General features: G+C 51.4%; 1 protein-coding gene and 1 long non-coding RNA gene across 8 annotated transcripts in view; one reads left to right on the forward strand and one right to left on the reverse strand.

The window, feature by feature from the left end:
- Positions 1-6,591: 6,591 nt before the first annotated feature.
- On the reverse strand, positions 6,592-8,147 carry LOC141953412 (uncharacterized). Its single transcript, XR_012631915.1, has 2 exons — positions 7,897-8,147; positions 6,592-7,154 (listed from the first exon to the last, which is right to left on the reverse strand). It is a non-coding gene; the product is annotated as an uncharacterized LOC141953412 (long non-coding RNA).
- Positions 8,148-8,262: 115 nt separating this feature from the next.
- Positions 8,263-25,625, forward strand: part of GPATCH8 (G-patch domain containing 8) — a 57,520-nt gene continuing 40,157 nt past the window's right edge. For 3 of the 7 annotated variants that reach the window (XM_074892390.1, XM_074892387.1, XM_074892391.1), the window contains exons 1-2: positions 12,357-12,427; positions 24,229-24,303. Coding sequence is in view for 2 of the 7 variants with exons in the window: in XM_074892385.1 (XP_074748486.1) it covers positions 8,339-8,383; positions 24,229-24,303 (120 nt within the window). In the remaining 5 variants the exon portion in view is untranslated. Of the gene's footprint in view, positions 8,384-10,436; positions 10,548-12,356; positions 12,428-24,228; positions 24,304-25,625 lie in introns of those variants that run through there. The other 4 variants (XM_074892385.1, XM_074892386.1, XM_074892388.1 and 1 more) reach the window with 3 other exon arrangements.

Consider the following 25,625-nt stretch of genomic DNA (forward strand, 5'->3'; position numbering starts at 1 on the left):
CCTTTCTCTCCCTTTCCTGTAACTTAAGCTTTTGTTGTGAGCAGGAGAAACCCGGGCTGCCGTGAAAAGAGGGCCCCACCGCCTTTCAGAGCGTAATTGAAACCATTGCGCGGCTCCTGGCCGAGGGGGAAGGGCAGGGGGGGCTCCAGAAATCAAAGCTGAGGGGTGGGGGGGGACACACGATGCGTACCCGCTCCTGGCCCCCCCCTCGCTGTCAGCTTTCCTGGCCCGGACGTGCCGGTTGTCACCGCGGCGGTTGGCGGGATGCTGGGGGCTCCCCGCTCTTGCAAAGGGGTCGGGGATGGGAGGGAGGGGTCCCCGTGGCCCCGGCCGAGGCTGGGCCCGTGGTCCTGTGGAGTGAACCGGGGTGGGATGGGTGCCCACCCATCCCCTGGCTGGGGCACCCAGGGGTGCTGCCTTTGGGGACCGCGCCGAGCCCGCGGCCGCCATGCACCGGGGAGGGTGGCTCGGCACGGCCGGCGCTTGGCGGCCGCCCAGCGAGTCCCGGGCCGGGAGGCTGCTGGCCAAGGGCCTGGCAGGGCGCCGGGCTGCGGGGGCCGGAGCCGAGGCCGGATCCTGGCGAGCGGTTGCCTCCCGGCCCGCTCCCCGCTCCCCCTTTGCAGGCGTGACGCAGGGTGGCTCCTCCGGCCACGGCTCCCCTCAGCCCCATGGGTGCAGGGTCTGGCTTGCATGACCCCCTCCCAGTGTCCCCTGCCTCGGTGGCCTTCGCCCCAGCCCCACCAGCCGGGGACAGGGACGGCGGGGCCGCGGGGGTGTCTGCGCAGCCACGTGGCTCTTGGCTTCCTAAAAGCTTCAGATTTTGGCTTCTTTCCCATCAGGGGGGACGTCACTTCCAAACGGGGTGGCAGGGGCCATCCCCACACTCCCTGTCCTCCTGGGTGCTAGTGGCTCAGGACAGGGGGTCCCCAGGACCTCTGGGCACCAGGGACACGTGGGGACGTGGTCCCACTTGGAGTGGGTGCTGAGCCCTCCCAGGGAGGGGGAAACCTGGAGCAGACCTGCCAGCCAGCCCTGGGGGGGACCCCTGGGTGGGCTGGGGGTGTCAGGGGACACCCCAGGGAGGCAGCCAGTGGGGTCCTACCAGCTCAGGGGTGTCCCCTCGCAGGGACATGCAGGGTGGCTGGGGAATCCCTTTGGTCCCATTCGTCCCTGCCACCAGGCTCCCAGCGCTGCCAGGGGCCTGCTGGGTGGGAGAGGGTCCTGCTCCCTCCCCAAAAGCTTCCCTGCGGGGGTCTGGGGTTGGCGTCCTGGGCAGAGGGGACCCTGCGAGGACAGGGACTCATCCTGGCACCCAGCAGGAGAGGCTGGGTGCTGCCAGCCGGCCAGGCCGGGCATGGCTGGGAGTATGGGGCCAAGCCCAGCTGTCCCCAGGGCCCCCCCTTCACAGCCCCCAGGAGCTGCTTGGGGTGGAACAGACCCAGGAGCCCTGATCCCCGCACTGTTCCACTCTAACTTCGTCCCAGTACAGCACTGGGGGGTTGCTGGTGGGCACCCTCTGCTGCCAGTCCCCTGCCTCCAGCACCCCAGGGTCCCCAGGTGGCTGCTGCCAGGGGACAGCCCACGGGTGCCACCACCTCCAGAGGGGCTGGTGGCTCCGGTGTCCCTGGTGGGGCAGGACATGATCCCCTCTGCCCAGGACCCCTCCAGCACAGCGGGTGCCAGGGGGCTTGTGGGGTCCTCCCTGCCCCCAGCAGGGCCAGGAATGGGGGACACAGCTGGAACCCCCCCAGGTCCCCTGACAGCACCCCGAGCAGTGCCCGGCACCCCCAGCCCAGGCACGGGCAGCTGGGGCCCCTCTCCGAGCCTCCTCCCCAGGGACAGGAGCCCCAGTGTGCACCTATGGGTGACACTGGTGCTGGCACGGCAGTTGGCGTCAGCCCCACTCTTGGGCTGGTGGCCACCACTGCTGGGGAGGGCAATATTTTTTGGGGGCGGGGGAGCTCTGACAGCACCAGGTCCCACCACCCCCATCCCTTGGGGATGGGCACGGAGGAGGTGCAACAGAAATGGGGGGGTGGAGCGGCTGTGGCACGCGATGCCAGGCAGGATGGGGACCCCCGGGGGTCCCCCAGGAGCTCAGAGGAAGGGCCCCCCCAGCCCCTGCCCTCGGCTTTGTTTCACACTTAAGAGCCTCTAATTAAAACCAGCCACAAAAGCCCTGGCTGGCGGCAGGCTCAAGGTGCCAGCGGAGGACGGGGGTCTGTCACCAAGGGAACAGAGAGGGATGTGGGGCCCCCAGCACGGGCACCGCGGGGCCCCCCCCGCACCCCCATGTGTGAGCGGGCACATGTGTGCACACACATGCACACACACACACGTGTGCACACACACACGCGTTCACATGCACACACAGTGCCTGCAGGAGGAGCGAGCACGGGGACATGGGAGCGGGGCCAGGGGGGTGACAGTGTTGGGGGGTGACAGCATCGGGGGGTGCTTGTGTGAAAGGTCTGCCGGGGGTGTGTGTGTGCACGAGTGTGTTTGCACGCCCGTGCCCAGCTTTGTTGCACACACACTATATCCTGTGGGTTAGGGAGGGCAGGAACCAGTGGCTGCTGTTCTCAGGCCTGGTTTGTACTGGTTTAAACTGGTCTAATGGTCTGTGATGGCTCCATGGGGTGGGAGGGGTCCGTGACCAGCACTGGCCAGGTGGGCAAGCTGAGCCCTGGGGTACCCGTGGGGTGGGTTGGGGGGTGAGCTAAGCTCTGGGCTACCTGTGGGATGAACCATGGGGCGAGCTGAGCCCTGGGGTACCCATGGGGTGGGCTTGGGGTTGAGCTGAGCCCTGGGGTATCCGTGGGGTGGGCTGGGGGGGTTAAGCCAAGCTCTGGGGTACCCATGGGGTGGTCTGGGGGAGTTGAGCCAAGCTCTGGGGTACCCGTGGGGTGGGTTGGGGGGTGAGCTAAGCTCTGGGCTACCTGTGGGATGAACCATGGGGCGAGCTGAGCCCTGGGGTACCCATGGGGTGGGCTTGGGGTTGAGCTGAGCCCTGGGGTATCCGTGGGGTGGGCTGGGGGGGTTAAGCCAAGCTCTGGGGTACCCGTGGGGTGGGCTGGGGGAGTTGAGCCGAGCTCTGGGGTACCCATGGGGTGGTCTGGGGGAGTTGAGCCAAGCTCTGGGGTACCCGTGGGGTGGGTTGGGGGGTGAGCTAAGCTCTGGGCTACCTGTGGGATGAACCATGGGGCGAGCTGAGCCCTGGGGTACCCATGGGGTGGGCTTGGGGTTGAGCTGAGCCCTGGGGTACCCGTGGGGTGTGATGTGGGGTGAGCTGAGCCCTGGGGTACCCATGGGGTGGGTTGGGGGGGTTGGGCCAAGCCCTGGGGTACTCATGGGGTGGGTTGGGGTTGAGCTGAGCCCTGGGGGCACCCATGCGGTGGGATGTGGGGTGAGCTGAGCCCTGGGGTACCCATGGGATGGGCCGTGGGGTGCCCCAGCACCAGGTCAAGCCCTGGCTGCTGGCATGGCTGCAGCGGGTGCCACGAGGTGCCGGCCAGCACCGGGCACAGCACGTTAGCCAAACCCTGGCACCTAGAGGGTCCCTGGGACAGGACCGGAGGGCTGATGGGTGACCCCAGAGCAGCTGTCAGGAGCCGGGGGGTGACAAACCCCCACTGAGGTGTGGGTCCGACTGCCTGGGGTGGTGAAACCCCGAGCGTGTCCCCAACCTCCACCCACCGGTGAGGGGACACCCCCTGCTCCCCGAGCCGGGCTGGCCGGGGCGGCGTGCGGGGGGAAGCTGGCTTAAGCACACCTTGACCTTGCTGGCAGGGGAGGGATCCCCTCAGCTTGTCCGACACATCTCCCGCCAGCGCCCGGCATTGAAAGCGCGGCGAGCTCGCGCGCGGAGGAGCCGGCATGAAAAGGCAGCTTAGGCATCTCCTGCTGCGAGAGATGGATTAGGGGCTTCGGGGAGGGCCGGGGGGACAGCGAGAGGCACAGCCGCCACCGCAGGCCGGGGCCAGGCTCCGTGCCGGTGGCCGCTGGGCAACGGCGGGCATGGCCGGGCACGGTGCCACTGGCTACCATCTCACTGCATCCCCATGGGAGAAGGGGCAGCGGGCCAGGCCTGGCGGGATGCTGGGGGCTCCCCAAAATGGAGCGTGGGAAGAGAGAGGGACCGTCCCGGCTGGGAGGGCGACGGGCGGGCAGGGGCTGGGGCAGCTCATGGCCCCGGTCCCCCCCCGCGGGTCCCCAAGGCATCCGCCACCCCGTCCCTCAGCTGTCGCTGTCAGGAGGACGCGGTATTTTTAGAGCCGCCCGGGGACCGGCAGGTCGAGCGGTGATAATTTTTGCCCGTGGAAGCGGGTGGTGCGAGGCGGGGGTGGCAGGAGGTTTTGCAACCCCGCCAGCCCCCGCCAGTTTCCCTTTTTGCTCTGATTTGAGGTCAGAAATGTCCCATTTGTCCCCGGGGGGAAGTCCCTGCTGCTGGCAACGGGTTCCCATGGGGAGCGGGGGGGTGCAGCTATCTCAGCTCTGTCCCAGGGGCCCGTGCTTGGTCAGGGTCCATGTTCCCAAGGTGGTGACAGCGATGCCCCGTGTGGGTGGCCTGGACCCCTGGGTCCCCCTCTGACTGTCCCTGGCATGGCGGTCGATGGCCCCCGTGGTGGGGGTGCCCCACTGCACGGCTGGCGGCAGGGATGGGGTGCCCCCGCGGCTGTCCCTCCCTGTCCTGGGAACAGCTGTGCCCCGGTCGATGGCGGGGGGACCCTGCCAGCACCGGGCATGTGACACGAGGTGACAAAAGTTGGCTGCTATTTATACCTTGTCAGGGCTGGGTGTGGGGACACAGATGAGCCCACACCACAGGCTCAGGGTGGCCCTCCGGGTCCCCTGGGTGCCCTCCTGTCCCCCAACAGCACCCAAATCCCCTCTGTAAGGTGGGGGGGCTGCAGCAGGGCCAGAAGGCCCATTCCTGCCCCCCCAGTGTCTCACAGCCACTCCAACTGTCCCCAGCCCACTGGGGACACTGAGCCCCCTGTGTCCAAAGGGGCAGAGAGCTGCGCCTGATGGGGATATCGAGCTGCCCCCATGCCCAACGGAGGCACAGACTGATTCCTGTGCCCAAGCGTGACACTGAACTGTCCCCACACCTGATGGCGGTATGAAGCTGTGCCTGACAAGGACACTGAGCTGTCCCCACACCCCACGGGGGCACAGAGCTTTGCCCAAGGGGGACACTGAGCTGTCCTGGTGCCCCGCCAGCAGAGCGGGGCAGGTTTGTCCCCCTGCAGACACAGGTCCCCATCAGGCACAAGTCCCCAGCACACACAGGCCACCCTCGGTGTGGGGAAAAGCCAAGGGGGGGCCATTCCTTCTGGGCCCCCACCGGCTCCCTCCTCCTCCCCCGCAAGCGGCGGGGCCGGGGGGCCATAGCCCCCGCACAAAGCTGCTTTACATGAGAAGAGGGGCCCAGGCAGCCGCAGTGCCGGCCTCCGCCTCCCGGCCCCTGGCCCGCAGAAAGGGGCCTCCTTCACTCCTGGTTCCCGACCTCCCCCTGCTCACACACGCACTCACACCCGTAGGTGCACGCCACACACGTACACACTCGGGGTTGGGGGTCCCCTGGCTGGGGATACCGTTCCCCTTGAGCAGAGAAGCTCGAGGCCTCCCAGGGCTGCCCCCCCAAAGCAGGCTCAGTCCCGGCCCCAGCTCCCCGCTGCCACAGCTGGGCTCTGCTCACCCCTGGAGCACCGAGGGAAACTGAGGCAGGGGGTGAGGGGCCTCACGCAGCACCGATGAAGGCACCCAGCCCCAGGGTGGGGGCCACCCCTCCTCTCTGGCTCAGCACCCCTAGGGTGCCAGATCCCCCTCGCCCCAAAGCCCAAGCAGGCAGGGCTGGGTGCCCCCCACCCATTGAGCACCAGCGAGGTGGGGGTGCCATGTTGAGAAGGGGCGTAAGCCACCAGGACACCTGGATCTCATGGGGGGAGCTGCCACCCTCCCTGGGGGGTGCCAGCCACCCACGATCCCTGCTCTGGGGCTCATCTCACCTGGCTCAGAACGGCTCCATCTCCCTGAGGGGACACGTCTGGCTCAGCCACCCCATGGTGGGTGGGGGTCCCACGGTGTGGGTGGGGGTCCCACTGCCCACCTGGGTGGAGCAGGAGCTCCCTCTCGTGGGCACAGCCCAGGACCCAAGGGTGGGGTGGCTGCAGGACATGTGTCCCTTCAACAGAGCCACCCGTGGGGCTGCTCCACACAGCGTGGCAGGCTCCCCGGGCAGGGATCCCAGCTCCACCCTGCCCACCTGGACTCGTCTGGGTGGACAAAGCGGGGACAGTCCCCTTTGAAAATGCAGCGGTAATTCCTGGAAGGAGAAAGGCTGCTCCCCTCCGTGCCTCAGCTTCTCCACCCTCCTAAACTGCAGGGCAGTCCCTGGGGCACAAGGAGCCGTGGGGATGTCAGCAGGGAGACAGACTACGACTCATGGAGCAGAGGCAGAGGCCTGGCAGCTCCGGACCAGCAGCTGCTCCTGGCCCAGGCGGGTGGGACCACAGACCTGATGCAGAATGAGATGGGTGACCCCCAGCGCTGAGGTGTTTGGGGAGCAGAATAAAGCACAGACAGGCACAGCATCAACAGGACTTTCTTAGGGCAATGAGGAGTAAATTCCAGCACGTATCTGCCCAGCAAAAGCTCTCACAGCCACCCTGTGATGCAGAGGTCCCAGCGCTCAACCACAAGGTCCTCCTCAGCACCCAGGGCTGATCGGTCCCCAAAGAGAGACAAGATTAGGGGGATTTCCTGGGGGGATTTCTGCAGGGCTGTGGAGGTGAGCAGCAGGATGAGATCAGCATGTCTCCTGGCAGGTTAGAGGCATGAGGGAGCTCCATGCAGGAGTTCTGGCAGCACAGTCCAGCCTAGCACACTGCAGTAATAGATCAAGTCAGCTCTTTTACTAGCCACACCACATAGCACAACCACCGCTTCGGCCTCCCCTGCGTCCGACCCGCAGCCTCACTGCGCAGGGCTCGCCGTCACAGGCGTTCACTCGACAGGTTTGGTGGTGCACACAGAGGCACGGTCTGGTGAACATGTTTCAGACAGGCCCGTTTCAGAACTCCTCTCTCCTCACCCTGCCTCGATGAGGCGGCAGAGGGCAGCACGCAAGCAGGATCTGGGCAGCGAGGCTTCTGGTGAAAGAAATGAATGGAGAGACAGATGGAATTCGGTTTTCCTGCTGTCAGGGATGGCGGGGAGACAGCGACACACGCCGCCATGCTCAGAGACAGCTGGTAACAGCTGTGGAGGTGGATGGAAAAGCAGGGCCTCGTCTGCTGTGGGGCCTGTGCTCAGAGGCCTGGGCTGCTGCGAGGCAGAGACCTCAGGCATCGCCTGGTGCGATCAGGCCCAGGGCACTGCCCCTCTGCCACCACTTAGGGGGACCTTCTGAGACAAAAGCCTGCCTGCTCAGGGGTGAAGAAAGGCCCCTGCGGCCTGGCTGAAGGCCTGGGGCGGGAGCAGGGCTCCAGGCGCACTGTGCTTCCCCTCAGGGTTGGCTCCAAGCACCGTGATCCAGGTCAGGCTTTGCGCTGGGCACCGCGGCCGACCTCAGGGCTGGCCCCGGGCACCATCATCAGCCTCAGCGCTGGTCGCAGGCCCCCAGGCTGGGCGAGCCAGAGCCCCTTCCCCGCGCACCCCAGCGCCCCGCTCCCGCCCGGCCCCTCTGAGGGGTCTGCACACGCGCCCACCCAGCACCCAGCGTTATTCGCGGCGCCCGCCAGGGGGCGGTGGCGAGCCAGCGCTACTATTGGGTCGTACCGCCATCAATCAAGACCCTGGGGCAGCCCCATTGGCTCGGGCCCGGAGGGCAGGAAGGCTGAAGCGCCGCGCGCGCCCTCCCCCGTCCCCAGGGTCGAATCGCCGCCGCCTGACCTCGCGCATGCGCACAGGGGCACGCGCCGGGGCCCCGCGCTACGGCGGCTCGCGCCTCCTCGTCGGTCGCGCAGGTGCGCGCGCAGGCGGGGAGTGGCGCATGCGCGGTGCGCGCTCCGCCCACAGCGCGGCGGGGCTCGGCGGGGGGGGGGACCGGCCGTGGCGGAGGCTCAGCGGTACGGCGGTGCCCGCCGCCCTCCGCTCCCCGGCAGCTGCCGCCGGGCCCGGCCCCTTCCCGCCGCGCTGCGCCCCGCCGCGAGGGCCGCCCCCGGCCGCGCACGTGACTCGCCGCCTCGCGCATGCGCGGAGCCCCCCCGGCGCGGCGGGGGCGGGGCGGGCGCGCTGCCGCGGCGCGGGCGGCGCTGAGGGGAGGCGGCCGGAGGCGCGGGGCCGAGCCGGGCCGGGCAGGGCCGGGCTGGGCTGAGCGAGGCGGCGGCGCAAAATGGCGGACAGGTTCTCCCGCTTCAACGAGGACAGGGACTTCCAGGTAACGGCCGCGCGGCGGGGGCGGGCCCCCACTCTACCCCGGGCGGCCGCGGCCCCCTCAGGTCGGGGCGGGCCGCTCGGGCCCCCCCACCCCGCCGGCGCTTTGTGTGCGGGCCCGGCGCTCCGTGGCGGCACAAAGACGCGTGTGCGGGGGGGTGCCGGGGCCGGGGCGGGCTGTCAAGGTGACCCGCGGGAGGGGGCCGGCCCGGGGAGGGGGGCAGCGGTGTGGGGTGGGGGGAGCGCCCCCGTGGAGGAGGCTGGTGGGGGCTCCTCCCTGCTGAGGTAACTCTCGCCCGCCGGAGCGTTGGTTTTTAGTGTTTTTTTCCCGGTGGTTTTTACGGTCGTTAGGCCGGGGGCCGGGCGGGAGCGGCAGCCCGGCGGAATGCGGGTCGGGCCGCCGCCTCGCCGCAGGGCTCACCTGCCCGCCGCTGCTCCCCGCCTGGGGGCTGCCGCCGCCGAGCCCCGCACCCCGGCCAAGGCAGCCCCAGCATGTGCCAGCGACGCCCTCGGTGGAAAACGCGTCTTCCTCCTTCTATCGCCCCTTCAAGAAAACATTAGTGTTTCGACGTAATTAACGCCACCGTTGCTGTTTTAAAGGGGATTTAAATAAACAATGGTGAAATTAACGTTGACTCATTAAGCCTAAACAATGACATTTTGTTTTCTGACTTCAGCCCGAGAGAGTCTCGAGGTTAGAAAGAAAAACAAAAGGAGTGAAAATAAACGCAGCTCGAGAAGAGCGATTGATGAGTTTTTATGTGTTGTCCTTGTTTCAGAAGCCCGAAGTTGGAATAGTGCTTTTCATCTAAAGATCTGGGAGGTTTTTTATAGTCGCGGAGCTTGCGTAATTCTACTTCATGTAGCGTTAAGGTGCAGTCTTGAAAAGAGTCAGGACGTTCAGTAGTAATTTATGTTGTTCCTCCTGGATGTTTTAGGGGATGCACGCTTCACAAGTCGTTATTAAACTGTGTTAGAAACGCACGAGAAAATATGTGTCAGCGTGGCTGCCTGCACCGTTTGCGTTACCTTATCTGTGCACTGTAGGTATGGCTTCCTAATGCAGCTCTAAAGGCAGGGGCTAGTTTGCATCGTTTATTTCCTTAAATGAAGAAATGAGTTGCAATTAATATTGAAATGGTCTGATTAGGTTTTAAAGTTCCTGCTTCAGGAAGCGGAGCAAGCCAGATCTTAGGTTTGAAAATACATTTCTTGTAATACTTTGCTTTGGGAGGGGAGAGATGGGGAACAAGTGGGGTACTGCAGGATGTAGCCAAGAAATGGGTAAGTTCTGTAGTCATGTATTGCACAACTTGTTCACATGTGCCTTTTGCTCAGTGTCCTTGTTTTTGTCCTTTTGTGGGGCAACCCCTTTGCAAAAAAAAAAAATAATTGTAGCAGCAAAACCTGTTACTGTGTCATTGCTCTGGTCATGCAGGGAGAATGTGTAGTGATGTCAGAGAGGAAACAGGGCTCCATTACCCGATGCTGAAATCTTAAAAGCTGCCGAGCATGCTCGGAAACAATAACCCAGTCACAACCCTGTTTTCCCTTGACTTTAAGAAAGGGCACTATTTTTAATTGGGACTTTATCCGTGCCAAATACCAGGCTTTCATTGTCTTTCCCATAGACTAGAATGAAAAATAAAAAGGTAGGGTTTGTTCTTACAGTAGGGTAACTTCTCTGTTCTTTTCTCCCTGAAAATTTGCCAGTGAGAAGACATTTTATTTTGTGCGTTAAAGCTTCCTTCGAGGGAAAAGTGGACTCGGTCCTCTGGGAAGAACAGTTTGGAGTTGGTTAAGGCTTGCAGAGAACTGAACGTGAAAACAATGAGCTATGGAAGAGCTGATTAGGGGGAGGCTGGGCCCAAGTATCTTGGCCAGGGTTGTACTGAACTGGTGGGAGCTCAAGAGCTTGTGCACGTACCCCTGACAGCTGGTCAGTCTAACCATTTTTCTGAAGTATGTTGGTGGAGGAAGGCTTTTTGAACCTTATTTTTCCTTCTTCATCAAAATTGCTTTCAGAGAAGATTTTTGACTTTTTTCTCTATATTTAGATGGAGGTCACTTGAGATACAACACGGGTGTGGAATAAAGGAAATGGCTCGCTCTGCTGAGTGTTTGCAGGTCCACTGTGAAAGCTGCACTGTGACCGTTGCTAAGCATAGGTAAAAATACGCCTGCTTTTAGTGTGCAGCTTTGGATCGTGTCTATAAAATACTGGTCTCAAAACTATGGCAAAAATAAGGCACTCTTAGTGTGAAGTCACAAATTTGTACGTAGGCTCCCTTTGTAGGAGTGTTTCTGTTGGTGTTAAGAATGCCTTTTTCACGCAATTTCTAGCAGTTTTAGTTCTAAGCTTCAGCAGGTGAAATTTCTGTCCTTTGAGTATGGTTATGAATGTGACCCTGTGTTACTGCTAGTCTGTTGCGACCCAAGTAGGCACGACAAAAGGGAGATGGTGCTCTAAAATTACACAGCTTGAAGCAGGGATGGATGCGGCATGGCGAGGGGGAGGGAGGCTGTAGAGTTCCCTTGGGTTTCGTTCTTGGGTGATCTACTTGTGATCTTGGTGAAATAAAAGGATGTGTTACTGTCTCGAGAGAGGAAGAGAAACAAAAGGTTGGAGTAAAGTGTATGGGTCAAAGGAACCTTTTAGCTGCTTGGAAGAAAGGCAAATGCCTTGGGATTAGTGATGTGGCTGATGGAGGAAAGTCACTGGATAAAAAAAAGCATTTTAGAGTTCTCTTTATTGTTATCAGCATTCGTTCTGGAAAGAAACTGGAAAGATTCGGGGTTTGGGAGGATTAGTTTGGCAAGAGTGTGAGTGGAGCATTGATGTGGGCAGGGGAGAGATGAGGGTAGCAGAGGTGATATTCAGGTTTCTGAGCTTCTGATGTGCGGGAGAGAAGTGGATTAAAGGTGAGAGCTGCTGAGAGCTGTTCTTCCCTCCCCTGTGCCTGACTAAAGGAAGCTCTGTGTGGTCAGGGAAGGCAGGAATGGAGATGTACAGCACTGGGGTTCAGGAGAGGACCTAAACCAGCTGAGAAAAAGAAGGTATGAATGGTCTGAAGAGCGTAAAAAGGGGATGAGGGGAGAAGGGTGGTTGAGCAGAGGGATCAGCTGAGGATTGGAAAAGTAAGAGGGAGTGGGGTACCTTCCCACAACCGCAGCTGAAGCGATGTGATGGGTACAAAGAAAGCTGCAGAGGGAATGGAGACACTGTCATGGGGTTATAAGTGACCCTGTGGAAAAGAGAAGCTAATATAAAGATAAGAAGGTCGTATATCCTTAAGAATAAAGACTGTGGTATGGAGAGAGAGGAGAAAGATTATGTACTCTGAAATTATTCCAAGTCCTCTCTGTGGTAGAGTGGAAGGAACCTCAAAGCTAAGGATAGTTTGAAAGTTTAAATTGCCAAAGGAGCAGGAAATGGCATCGGAGGGTATCGCCGCAATGAGGTGATTAAGCAGCTTTTGGGTTTTTTTTTTATAGGATTGTCTTGCTTTTGCTAAGCTGTGTAGCTTTAGAAGCTGCACAAAAGGCGTAGATCCTCTTGTCTTTTTGCTCTATGCCCTCAAACCTTAGAAAAACTCCGGGGAAGGCCCCGATTTTTGACTGTAATTTGCGGGTGCTGAACTCGAGGGCAGCTCCAGTGAAAGGCATTTAGCTTTGCTCTGTCCAGTAACACATGATCTTTCCCTGAGCAGGGCAGCACAGCGGTTTGTTTGGGAGGCTTTAGGCAGTGAAATGAATAACCGAAGGAGGAAGGATATTACTGACCTTCCTTCGCTGTCCTTTCTCTGGGCTCTGAAATGGCAAGTTAAGTCTGCTGAATGGCTTACCCGAATAAATCCCAGCCCTTTTCCCTTTTCCATTACAAGAGGGGTTATTTTTGAGTGGGCCACTGACAAGCTTAGACCTTCGGTTAAAAGATCGCACTACTTATCTGTTGCAGGGATGTCTGTCACTTGTCTGCTTCTGCTGTCTCCTTGATTGACTGGCTTCCCCACGGCAGAGACAAACTTGTGAACCACTGTAACTTCAAGTAATTATGAATGATAGCTGTTGACTATGCTAACAAAGTATTTTAAAAGCATTACTGAAAGCTGTGTGAATACATGAGACTGCTGCAATAAGTAAATATATTTTTTAGTGTTATTTTTGTAATTGCAGTAATTTTGCTCTTTAGATTAACTATACTGAACTCCAAGAATGAATATTGCGGATGTCTCCATATTGCTGAAATCCAGTGGAGCTCTCAGTTACTCACAGATGTTGAGAAAATGTTTTCTTGCGATATCTTTCTCCTTTTCATTGTTGAAGCAGAAATATTACCAGCCATATGTGTATATGTGTACAATAATTTCCTCTTCCTACGTACATTGCAGTTACTTGCATCATTAGCCAGACGGAACACAAACTGTTCTGTCTCTTGTTTTTTTAGTTTGTTGTATAGTCTGTATAATCGAATAACACTTCCATGAAGCAAAAATGCCGGGTTTTCTAAACTGGGTTGAAATGTGGCCAGTCTGAACCTCAGTTCTGGTATTCTTGCTTATGCCAAGAAGATAGGTGGGGTTTTTCCCCCCCCCCAAAGGGTTCAAAGAGCTAACCAAGGGCATGGCTGTTACTGGCTGGTCTGTGCTTCTAGTCCTGCCGCTTCCAGCCAGTTGAGCTGAACGCTGATGGCATGGGGATTTTATGCCTTTTAATTGGCAGAATGTCAGGGATAAGTTTTGTTCCCAAGCAGCTTAGGCAGTCCGGCTTACCGGACATCTGGGCCGACAGAGTGGAGTTTTAAAATCTGTCCTTTTGATGAGCGCGTGTTGTCAGTGGCTTCAACTTCAATTCATTTCTGAGGTGTTGCCTAAGGCAAACGTATTTGATTTTTATATCCTTCAGCAGGCCATGACTGCTTGTGGGTTATGTGTCAGAGTTGATGGCTTTTCTCTATGCTGCAAGGAAATAAATAGGGTCATTTTCTTTTGCCTACTTTTCTAATTGGGAGAAGAAAAAGTTAATGTGGAGAAATGAGGGAAAGAATAGGACTGGAGTTGCTGCAAAATATGATATCCTGAGCTGCTAATGGATACGGGATCCCTGCACGCGAGTGTGCTTTTGACCAAGCAGCCAAGAGCAGTCCAGGAGGTAGCCCTTTCCGTGGCGTGTTTTCTAATTTAAGAATTAATCTTAGATTTTTCTAAAATGTATTAGTGTTGCTTGGAGAGCCTAATTTATCATTACAGTTAAACTTCTGGTGCAGACACAGCACAGGAAGGACACTGCTCTTACCTCCTTGGAAATTCGTGCTGCCTCTTGGTTGAGCAACGTATGAACATCAGAACTATGACTGATTTTTTTTTGCCTGCCTCTGTGAGCAAGGAAGGGAGGAGAGCCTAGGGGAAAATGCATTTAAAAGTAAATCGAATAGTGTCGGATCCATGTTTTTGAAGATCACAGGAGAATCTGACCTTCAGTGTGAATTTCTGGAACTCATGTGGTAAGTTAAGTCTATATAGACCTTCTCCTTTCCCGTCTTGATTGTACCTTCCCCTGCTCTGTGTTTTGTCACTTCTCATCTCTCGTGCAGTGATGTTCTCTATTGCTGTGGTTAACTGCATAGGAAGGGAGACACTATTCTACAGTCCCACAAACCATGTCTAAGCTATCTTGGCTTCTTCTGAGTCACCCCCTCAGAAACAAAACCAAACCTTCCTAACTAGTCTACTGACACCCACTACGTGGGGATGTAGAGCTTTAGGAGTTCATCAGATCAAAAAGCACTATCGCAGTTCTTGGCCAACATTTCCTCAGATGGCATATGCTTTTCTCCTACTATACAGTTTTAAAACTGTAGTTATTCTTGGTACTTTCCACATTCAAGCAGCATTATGAGCAATTAATTCATTTGAGATTTTAGCCATTCACAGTTTTAAAGCCAGAAGTTGATATTGGGATGTCTGCTTTAAATATCCAGGTATCACTTAGCCTTCGATTTCCATTATTTGACCCCAGGTTTGAGTCCAGGAGTTAGTTTTTGCCTACGGTATCTCCTTCTCTTGAAGACAACTGGCGATGGTGAACATTTTCCTTTGTAGATTGTTCTGGTAGTTTGGCCGCTGAAAGGTGTATTTTCCTTTATTTTTCTTCTAGATTTTTCTATTTTCAGCTTTTAGCTGTTGTTTCTTGTTACATCCCTCTCTACTATGCCAAAGCACACATTAGTACTCTGTCCTCTCGTATGTGAGGGCATATATAGCATCTCTGTCTCAGTCCTAGCCTCTTTTGAGAGCCTGAACAGTCTGATCTCTGAATTCTCTTATTGTAGGGCATTTTGCCTTTCCCTTTGTGTGGTTACAGCTTTCTGCATCTTAAAATTTTCCACATTTGTGACTAGAAGACTTGCATAGAGGAGTCTATTCTAGACTCTACCTGTACAATGTACAGAGATAAACATCTCTTTTACTACTTCATTCTTACTTCCTTTCCTTTGTTACGCACCCTTGGACTGTATTTTTATCCTTTTTTTGCTACTGTATTGCCTGAAGAGCTTTTACCTTGGATTTCTCCCGCCTGCTCGGGTGCAGCCCTGTGCTGCAGGTGTGTTTGTCCAGGGCTCTGTGAAAACAGACTTTGTGTTAGCGAGTTCAGGCCGCTGTTACCCGGGTCACATTGCTCTGTACAAACACGTTGTCCACATTGTTGCTTTCTGTTTGTTGGGCTTCGTGATCTGCAAACTGAATCGGCAGTTGCTCTATTTCCCTTCTGGTCATTGATAAATATGTTGAATGGTACCGAGTCTTGTGGAATGAGTTATGAGTTTGAATCCAGCTAACGTGCTCCTCAGTGAGGCTTTCTGGGACGTTTCGGTTTAGAAACAATCCTTTAATAAGTCAAATACCTTATTAAGGAAAAAAAAAAAAAGAATAAAGACCATACTATGAAAGCTTCGAAGTTTGTAGTGGTAGATTATACCCTTGATATTAAATGATTAGCACCCTGTCCCATCAGGGTATTTTGTCTGTCTCTCTTATTTGAAAGTCCTCGACAGTTGTGAAGATGTGGCTGCTGGAAGCTGCAGCATCTTCTGCGTTGAGGTATGTTAAGAAATGGCTAAGAGAAAACTGGGTGAGTGAGACCGATGCTAATACTCTTCGGTACAGTTGCTGGAAGCACTGAAGAACTGAACAGCATCCCTCGTGTGCTGGAACAGATTTATAGCTGGCGTTGGTAGCGGCAGAAGGAATCTGAAAGACATTAAATTGTTCTTGTTCGGTGCCAAAGTATGCAAAGCATAGCAAAGCAGGGACCTGCCTCTGGCTTCCACTCCTTTTTGTACAAGCTGTTTATCTCTGAGCTATAGAACATGGTTTTTAATTGAACAGCTCTAGGTATTTATATGCACATTTTCCTGGTTTAAAGCTCTTGACCTATGAGTAGTCTTGAATGTGTTCTGACAGGTGTTTTTTCAGTGTTTTTGGACTTAACAGGTAGAATTTTGCCATCAACATTAACTTTTAGTTTGATAAACAAAAGGTGCCATCAACTTCTCAACGTGTAATTACATGGTGCTTCTTTCAAAAGTTGCCAATTTAAATTCATATCCAAATCTTAAGTGATTGCTTTTGTTGTATTGACTCGAGAGGATTTTCATTTTAAGTACTCTCAAAATAATTGATGTGTGTGTTTGCTCTAAATGAGGTTTTGCTGCAGCTTTCACAAGATGTTGACTGTAAATATTAAGCTATTTTGGAGGGTGTGAAAATGTGCAGTGTCCGTACTTACCCACTTGTATTGCATATTTACAGGGAAGGGACTCGGAAAGCAATTATAACATGTGGAAGGCTGTGAGGACGCTAGCTGTTGTTTGTGAATGCTTTACCTCTGTGTTGCTAGGAAAACATCACTGATTTTTTAATTTTTTTTTTTTTTTTGCGTCTTTACAGTCCTTACAGGGAACAACAGGGAAGAGGATGATTTTGTTCTGGGAAGCATTAACAAAGGCTTTCCAGGTACCTGTACAAAGTTGCTTTTGTATCACTTTTTATATTTTTGAGAAACTACATGGCCTTTAAAATTATCCGAGAAAGCTTCCAGTGCGAGCAGGGTTGGATGGAGTCATCTTCTAGGTGCATATTGGTCTTAAAAATGCATTTTCTTCTGGGTGCGTAATGAATATTCAAGAAACACTCCTAAGCTACTCTTTCCTGGAGTTGTTTTTGAATTCTCTGGATGGATTTCTAAACATCAACACGGTTGTCTGCATCGATTATGTTTTGGAGATCTTCCATCGTATAGAGTCATCAGGTCCTGCTTAGCTTAAAAGGGCAGCATAAATTACTGTCTGAGATTTGTAGTCAGCGTACATAGGGCAGTATGGATCTTGTGAGGAGAGATTATAAACCCGTTACGTTCTGATTGTGTGTAATAAGCAGTTGATTAGTTATGGTAGGCTGGATTTGGTTTTAACACCTTCCCCCTCTGTCTGTGTTGGATGAAATTTACTGGTGAGGGTCGCAGATGATGTAGTTGATAGAGCCCCATAAATAAAATAAGAGGTGGTACTAGCAGACCTTGTCACTTGTACCCTTCACGTTTGATCCTTGCCTGGAGTTGTTTTTTCTCCTGTCTCTGCCCCACGCGCAGCCCTACAGCCGCACTCGGTGGTATGTGTCCCCTTCCGGCGGTGCGAGGAGAGGTGGGTCAGTCGAGCTCCAGACTGTGCAAAACTGCTGGGTCTGGTAACAGCTGACCAAAGCGGAAAGATTTTTTTAAAAAGAGAACCAGACACAAAATGCAACACAAAGTCAGATGAATGTTGATTGTGGTTTGCTGAAATTCCTAGCCTTTGAGATAGGCAGGGGTCTGTGCTCTGTCAGGTCCTCACAGAGCGATTCCTGTGTCTGTCTCTCCTGGCCACTGCACCGGTGCTGGACTGGCAATATTTGTGCAGGTGTCCTGGATGCAGAAAGCTTGCAAGAGTTGTGCTAGGAGCCATCTGTGGGAAGAGCCGATGGATGTTAAGGTGCCTTGTCCTCCTAAAGGTCTTGTAACTGCTCAATTTCCTCCTTTAAAAAAAGATAATTTTAAATTTAGTAGGATATTTGCTTCTGGAATCACTGAGTCTTTTTTTTTTTTTTTTCTCTTGATTCATAAAGGTGCCACATGCGTGCAGGTGACGAGGATTTTGGAGAGGTGGCATTTGTTCACTTGTGTTCAGATATTGCTCCAGGTTCCTGCGCTCTGCTGTTGGGACCTTGTATCTGTGCTGGCCGGTCCTAGGAGGGCCGCAGGAAATGTCAGCTGTGCTTTCCAGCTGCGGGAGCGGAGACGGAGGGTACTGCAGAATATTCTGTGGTTTGTAGCCAACGCAGTCTGCCATGGCTTGATCTACATTAGAAAAAGGCCTTTTTTGTGGGTACTCATTTCTCTTTTTAGATACTCGCAGTGTCTCGGCTGCTGGTTTGCAGCCTAATGCCTTCAGAGCTTTCATGAGTGAGGAGTAGGCTTGGTTAAATGTCTTAAAGTGGCACTTGTGGGTAACAACCCTGAATTTTATGGCTTGACTTAATATTTTTGGGAATTTAAGGTTTATTGATTGAATTGATGGATGAATAGAATATGCATAAGTAGTGCTGATTTGCTTTAGTGTTTTAAAATCCATTTTCTAAAGTAAATGCAATATAAATGTTATTTTTTTGAGTCTTTTCCTGATACTTAACCAGGGTAAAACTAATTTTTGAATATCTAAGGAGCACACTGTGCTTTTTTCAAGTGCAGTTAAGCAATCATGATCGTGCTGTGCTCTTTTCCAGTGCATTTAAGAAATAATGATGTATAGTGAGGCTTTTCTGCAAAATTACTTTCTTCAGATTGTTATCTGCATGGTCATGGGAACAAGCGTTTCTATGCACCTTCCTAAGCTGGTCCTGAAATTCGGTATGAGCATAAATAGATTGTTTTTGCTTTGATATCTCAGGAACTGCATTCTGCATGTTTCCTCCCCAGTCATCACTGGGTTTAGTGCTCTTAGGCATAGGTTTTATGCTGGAGTCTTTTCTTATTTTACTCTGTTCACACCGTTGAAGGTGTCATCCCTGTGACTTGTGGAGCAGGCAGCGTTTTCCCCAGGTATTCTCATTGTACACTCTTTGTATCCAGTGTTGGGGTTTGTAACTTACATCTTCTTTTATATTAATAATAATGTTCGTGTAACTGAGCTCTCTTGTTGAGCAGTAACTGAAAGGACAGCTGAATGAAGGCGTTCTGAAAGAAAACCATTGCTTTCACGTCTCCATTATACTACTCTTTTGTTGTAGTTTTCTCCCGTCTCCACATGAGAGCCGTGTTTCAAGGCTTGGCCTAGCTACTGAAATGTAGACTGCCACATTTACTTTTCTTTGGAAATAATACATGGATAACTTAGGTCTTCTTCATGAAAGAAACCACTAATTCCAGTCAGGAATGTGCACTATATGGAATGTGTTCTGCACGCTGACGTCTTAATATCCCCTGTGCTTGGACAGATTGTAAAGAGCAGTCCAGTAATTAATGTCCAGGGAGGTCTAATAGCCTCGAAGCAGTTGAAGTGACTCATCGTTCTCTCCTCATTGTGTTGATGATGCTGTAGGTGACTTAGAAAATGCAGCGCTCAGAAGTCAGGTCTGGTTTTGGATATACCCTTTTGGGGGAGTGAGAGGAAGGGAGCATACTTTTCTTCTCCCTCGTAGTTGTGAAGATGCTTTTAAAAGGGTTTCTCCCCACCTCCCTTCCCCCCAATATCTGTGTGCCCTTAGATCCTTTGTCTTTGCCCATCCTCATGAATAACTGCCTCGTGTAAGGGAGAGAATTAATTCTGTGATACTAAACTTACTCTGATAAATGAGCTTAAATCAACAATTCATTTCACTTGTGTTGAGTCATTTATTGGCCACAATTCTTGCCAAAGATTTTGGGATGAAAGTGTGATTAAGTTCTTAAATTTTTTTTTAAATTATACTGACTGGGTCTCAGTGCTATGATGTTTGGGATCTTATAAGTAAAGAAACAAACAGCAGTACTCTTTCCCCTTAGCTGTTTAACTTGAATTGTTTCAGAAAGTGCAGTGACTCCACTCTGTTTAATCTTGGACAAAATGGCATTTGTTGGGCCAGAGCTCTGAAGTATTTACAGTCCAAATAAGGGAGAATAAGGGTCTAAAATCCTGCATGGAGGCAGCTTTTGTTAGTTGATTTTTCAAATGCTGTATTCATAACTCAGCGGTTAAATGTTTGAGGGCTCCAAGAGGTAAGGTTTGGTGAAGAGCTTTGTGCAAAGATCAAACAGTGGGAAAGTGGAGGAGAGAGGCGAGGACATGTGACTGTGAGTAACCAAAATGGGTAGTTAGCCAAAGTTCAGATGATATTACACAAAAAATTACAGGACGCAAAGATATTGGCTCCTGGAGATGAATGCAATAAGGAAACCAAATGGTGTGTGTGGTGTATAATAGAGAATGTTTAAGATGTTCAGGGCTTGTCCTTGCTTCTCATCCGAGAGGTAAAACATACTGAATTTCAGTATGCTTGTAGCGAAGCACCTAGTGCCGGAGCACTTGCTGTAGCACCAAGCGGTAGAAATAAATGATGCCTAAGTGGAAGCCTCTCATCTTATTTGCTCTGCTATTTTAGGATGGAGGTAGCATCTGTAAGGAAGTGATATAAGCAGTGCAACACATCTTGTTTTACAAAGTAGAAGTGAGTATACAGGCAGCTTTAAAATGGAGGGACAGAGGATGAGGGAGCGAAGGGCACTGCCTGCAGCCCTGAAATCCTTGTCCACAGGAGTAGGTAGAAACTTTGTTATTAGCCAGCAGAGCCAGGATTTTACTGTGTCTCTGTAATAGTCATACAGGGAAGGAGGAGGAAGGAATAGGTTTGAATAGTGCTGGTTTTAATGCAGCTGTTATTTTATGACCTGGTATCCATTTTGTAGGGATTGAATTTTTCTTTTCACTTAGAGGTTTCCTCTGAAGAGGGAAGCATCCCTTAAGTCTGCAGAAGACACAGATCAAAATTGTGTTAAAATGTCTGTGCTTATGGTTCATGTTTGCCAGAAATGTAGTTTATTCTCAACAGATCCAACATTTAGGATTTAATTAATTGTTAGATTTAAATGTTAAAGTATTTTGGCTTCCTCTGATTCATTGTCTTAAGATACAGCAAACCAGAAATGTTATATGGATCCATTCGATGTGCTAGGTTGAAGGATTGGAAAAGAAGGAAAACAGATGGAATTCCCCCAACTTGTTCCTTAGCCAGCTCCAGGGATGAGGAAGCAAAGGGACAGACTGTGCTGCCTCCAGCCCCACAGAGTCCCAGCTCCAAAAGGCCTGTGATCGCCACGATGGCAGACAGCGCCTTAACAAGCTCTTTGTCATGACCCTAGAATTGAGAACCATTTTTCTCCTTGCTCGTTAGGCACTACCATGCTGAACTCGCTCATAAATCTGATCTCAGTGTGACTGTTGGATTATCCTCCTGCCTTTTTCCAGGGCGAGCTACTTTATAGTGGAAGAGAAATTTTTCCTTTATCATTTGTTTTAAGTATTGATAAATAAAGAACAGTCTGTGATGAGTATTGATTTCATTTCAGTTTGGACACTTTGTTATTCTGATGCCTTAAATTACCCAGCCTGTAACAGTCAACTTCCCGATACAGCCAGCAGTTTGTCAGCATCCCACCCGCGTTGTTCCTGTGTGCTCGGGGTGGCATTTGCACACCCAGGAGTTCAGGGAGACGGGAAGCACCCTGCCTCTTTTGAAAGCTCTAATATTAGTGTTGCTGTTATCTGTAAAAACAAGCAACCCGCCTCCATTTCCCGTCACCAGTAACAAAAGACTCAAAGTAAATATAAACTAGATAATAAACCCCCAAATATGTAAATATATAAAATAACCACCAGAATATATAAAGTGGGTAATAGTGGGATCACTAGAACTTAGAGAGAGAATGGCTCTATTTGCTTTCTGACTTCTTTGCATTTGGCTGTGACACAGTGGGTGTTCAGTCTTTTGCATAGTTTCTGGGAGGAGGTATTGTTTTTAAGCACAGAAAAATCAACTTGTAAAGCCTCAAATCAGCAAGGCGTGCTTTCAGACTGGAATTGACCCTTGCCTTTGTAAAAACAATTTTAACTGTCTTGGCAGGCAATGCGCCGAGGGAGACGGTGAGTAGGCAGAAATATTTTGCCAGCTCCAGGTAATTTAGTTGGTATATTCTGAGCTATCTGCAGGCAGCAAATCACATTGTGAAATTAGGCAGGGGCGAAGTACGTCTTTGCTTTTGCTGAGAGTGTTTCAGGTGTTTGTTAACGAAATGTTATGTGGATTTAATTTTTTTAATATATGAAGTAATGTGTTTTAGCTAGTGTTCAGCAGTGCAAATTCATTAACAGCACGTGCACTCTTGACTGCTTTTGTTCTCATGGGCACTACTTTTCGGGAGGCTGGGCCGTGTCCGTCTGCTCTTGAGGCAGGTTTTATGTTGTCTTCTCCCTGCTGGGCTCCCCGACTTCACAGCACACGCATGTACAGCCTGTACATCTCCACTCTGCCTGTCTCTGAGAATTAGTAGCTTTTTTTTTAAGCAGCTCAATGACTGCGTGTGCATGGTAAGTTTGCCTTCAGCTTGCTCCTTGAAGGCTGTCCAAAAAAAATGGATGGGAGTGAATTGCTGCCTGCAGATTAAGCCCGAAATTTGCTCTGGAGAGGCCGTGGGAAAGAAGACTACTGGGAGCAGAGTGTGGCCTGGGTGAATTATCGCTGTGGACTGCAGATGATGTATAGGCTGGCGGTTGGGGCACCAACATCAAAGCACGTTCTCTTGGCAACAGGTTTTTGTCAAGATGGTCTCTTGCAGATTTGCATCACTGGATATGTACACTTGTTCCAGAGGATTTTTGGAGGCTGGTGCCTGGCTTGTAAAATGCCAACAGGCAGTCCGTTACAACTATGATTTGCTCTTTCGCATGCTGGCTTTCATTAAAATTCTTGCAGAAGGAAAAGTTGGTGTTGGTAGAAAGGAGGAGAGTGACAACATGTTTCTCTTGGCAGTGGTGTTAGGTGTTCCTGCTCGAAGTAATTGCAGAGCTGGGACGCAAATAAAAGCTGCCAGGTGTTGGGTGTTGGCTGAGCTGCCAGAAGGCTTTTGGTGGCACTGCGGGGCCTGGGGAGGGACTGGAGGGTGACAGCCAAGGCCTTAGCACCTCCTGGGGTTTCACAGGGCTCTGACGCTGAGCGGTGCCCAGGGCGTGTAGGAGAGCCCACTGAAATGACCTCCTGCAGCTGCAGGCACCTCTTCTGTTTGCTTTTGAGTTTGCAGCTGGAAAGTCAGATTTTTTCCTTTCCAGGTCTGTGCTAGCGACGGTGGATGTTAGTGCTACATCATAGGCCTGTTGAATGGCCAAAAATGGTTCACCATGTTCGCAATTTCAGGAATTTGAGGTTTCGGAAACCTCTGAAATTACAACAGAGCTACAACACAGATGGTTTTTTTTCCTGAAATGGCCATTCACACCGAGTGTTCCAGCACCAACGGTTATTCTGGAGGACAGAGACTGCCTTTTGCCTTCCTAGCTCATGAGCCCTGTATGCTTACTATCCAGGCAAAAGCATGAGAAGATTGAATTTTGCTGTAGCGGATGCTTGAGGAGGATTGCCCGACTGTAGTCTCTGCTCCAGCGGCTGTTGTTTGTGTGTTGTGCTGTGCTTACGTGGCACCGTTGGGTAGGGGAGAGGTTGCCCGGTTCAGAACTCGGCAGTCTAGAAGTGTGCGTGCTGGATATTGGCGGAGGCTGGGCACAGTACACCACAATAACAATCCTGTTTAATTTTCCTGTCTGCTTTAATTATTATACATGGCCAGTCTATAGGACTCAAGGTGTTTCTTGGGGTTGCTCCAAGAGCTGAAGCAAGCTGCTTGGACTTACCATTCTTTGTAGCGTTTTCTCTGCTGTGTGAGTATCTGCACACTTTATTAGTACGCTTCCCTGTGTATCTCTTGGTCCATTTCTCTCTCTTCAGACGTGCTCCTCAGTCCTGTCATTTTTTTGTGTAGCAGTTTTAGGGACTGTGCTCACAAATGCTTGAAGCCGGTACGTCTGGACTAAACAGTGCTGTGTGTGCACCAGTGTTCTTTGTGCCAACATACGTGCTTCTGTGGCCGCGTGGTCACCTGGCTGGCATTGAAATTAATGGCTTTTTTTGTGTGGCGGAGGATCGCTTCCACTAACAGTTCACTGTGCAGCTGCCTAGGTGCAAGGAAAGGACTGCTCCAGACCATAAACAAGTGCTGTGGGCAAGGGAACAGGTTTCGTTTGCTACCACTGTGGGTTTTTGTTGATTTAAGGTGTGTGAAATTACATGTACGCCTCAAGCAATTTGGATTTCCTGCTGCAAGGAAAGCCTTACTCTTCTTTAAAAGAGAGAAGATAACAAAAACCCCCTTTATAGTGGTGGTGGGGTCAATTCCTTCTGCTTCTTGTCCTGTATGGTTTTAAGGCCAGCACTGGTGCTTACAGTCAGTGTTTCACAGACTTTCTAAAGAAAAAAAAACCCGAAGTATTGTCATTGTAAGGGTTTGATATTTTGCCAACTTCCATAGTTTGTGATTATCATCATTGGCTTAGTTTTTAGAATAATTTTTTGTTCTTATAGCCTATATACTGAATTGAGCCTGTATGTAATAAGTTCATCTGTTAGCAAAATTATATAAAATATAACACAGTATACAAACCTGAGTCTTGAAAACGAGACTGCTGGAAATGTGTTCTCTGCTGTAGAGCTAACCCCCGTTTTCTGTTTACAGGGCAATCACTTTGATCAATATGAAGAAGGGCACCTGGAGATAGAGCAAGCATCTTTAGACAAGCCTATAGAATCGGTAAGATACATACTTATCAGCATCGTCAACCCACCAAAAATTAGGCCGTGATCGGATGGTACTTGATGTGAATGCAGTCAAATTTGATAGGAGTGGGCGTCTTTTTGTCAGTACAGGGTTATTTTTTTTGTGGTAAATTGCATGCTGAGATTAAGTGGGCCTGGGATTTAATCTTTAAGTAGTTCTTCTAAAACTATAGGTGACTTTAAGTTTTAGTTCAACATGATATTTCAGAAATTACTTAAAATAATACATTCATTCATATAGATATTTATTTTGTTAAGTTTTTATACTTTTCTTTGAAGAAGCAGTTTAATTCATATGCAGACCTGATGCAATAGTGTAGTAAAATGTATTTTGATCCTTTTTTTAGTTTATATTTTTGGAAAGCTACTGGTGTGTTAAAGTGTCAGAATGACACCTGGCAGTATGGAAACAGGGGTACACGACAGTGTTAGTGTAGCAGTCCTTCCCCACGAACCTGAAACTGCGCTGCGAGTTTCTGTAAACTATTGGGTGTGGAGTGTACAGCCATAAGATGGGGAAAATTAAGTTTTGTTTAGTTTTACCTTTTTAAGCTTTTAGTAGCTTTTTAATTTTTCTCTTTGCAAAGCATCTTCTGCTAGTCTTAGGTGCAGTAGCTTGTTCAGCCTAAACTGGATCTAAGTTTGGCACTTAGCTAAGTTTCATTTGCAGTTTCAGTATGAGAGCAAGAAAACTTGTAGCGAATAACTGAGGGTCACTTAGTGGTGTTCTGATTAAGACTAGATTTTTGTTTAGAAAGTACGTGTCAAGTGTTTCTTTTCCCTATTAATAATTTAAGTTCTCTGTTAAAGTTTCTTCACGTTAGTCTGCACTTAGAAGAAACTGTTAGCAAAAGATCAATATATATTTTTCATTCATGTGTAGGTTGGTGTTGTGTGTGTTTGTGTGCGTGTTAGATGTTTACAAAAAATTTACACAACTTGGGGTGTTCGACATTTTTCTTCCGCAGCAGTTGGCCCATATTAGCTAAGCAGCCATGATCTGGTTTGTATTGCACGGTCTGCCTTTTTTAATTTCTTCTCTAGGGTTTCCTTTCCCCCTTCTTATTTCTGTTCTTCTGGTCCAGTGAACACTGCATATAGTACCTACTGTCTTAATGTGCTGGCATGATGCTAGATTTAGGCATGGCAGTAATTGATGACGCATGAGATAATGCTGCAGAGATGGGAATTTGTATTCAACGTTCTCCTGAATACTTCAATCTTACGTTGTGATGTGGGGATTTTAATTAAAATGCCAAGTGTCTTTCCCTGTGTAAATATAATGAGAAATACTCG

The sequence above is a fragment of the Strix uralensis genome, chromosome 22, assembly GCF_047716275.1.
Source record: "Strix uralensis isolate ZFMK-TIS-50842 chromosome 22, bStrUra1, whole genome shotgun sequence".
NCBI classification, from domain to species: Eukaryota; Metazoa; Chordata; class Aves; order Strigiformes; family Strigidae; genus Strix; species Strix uralensis.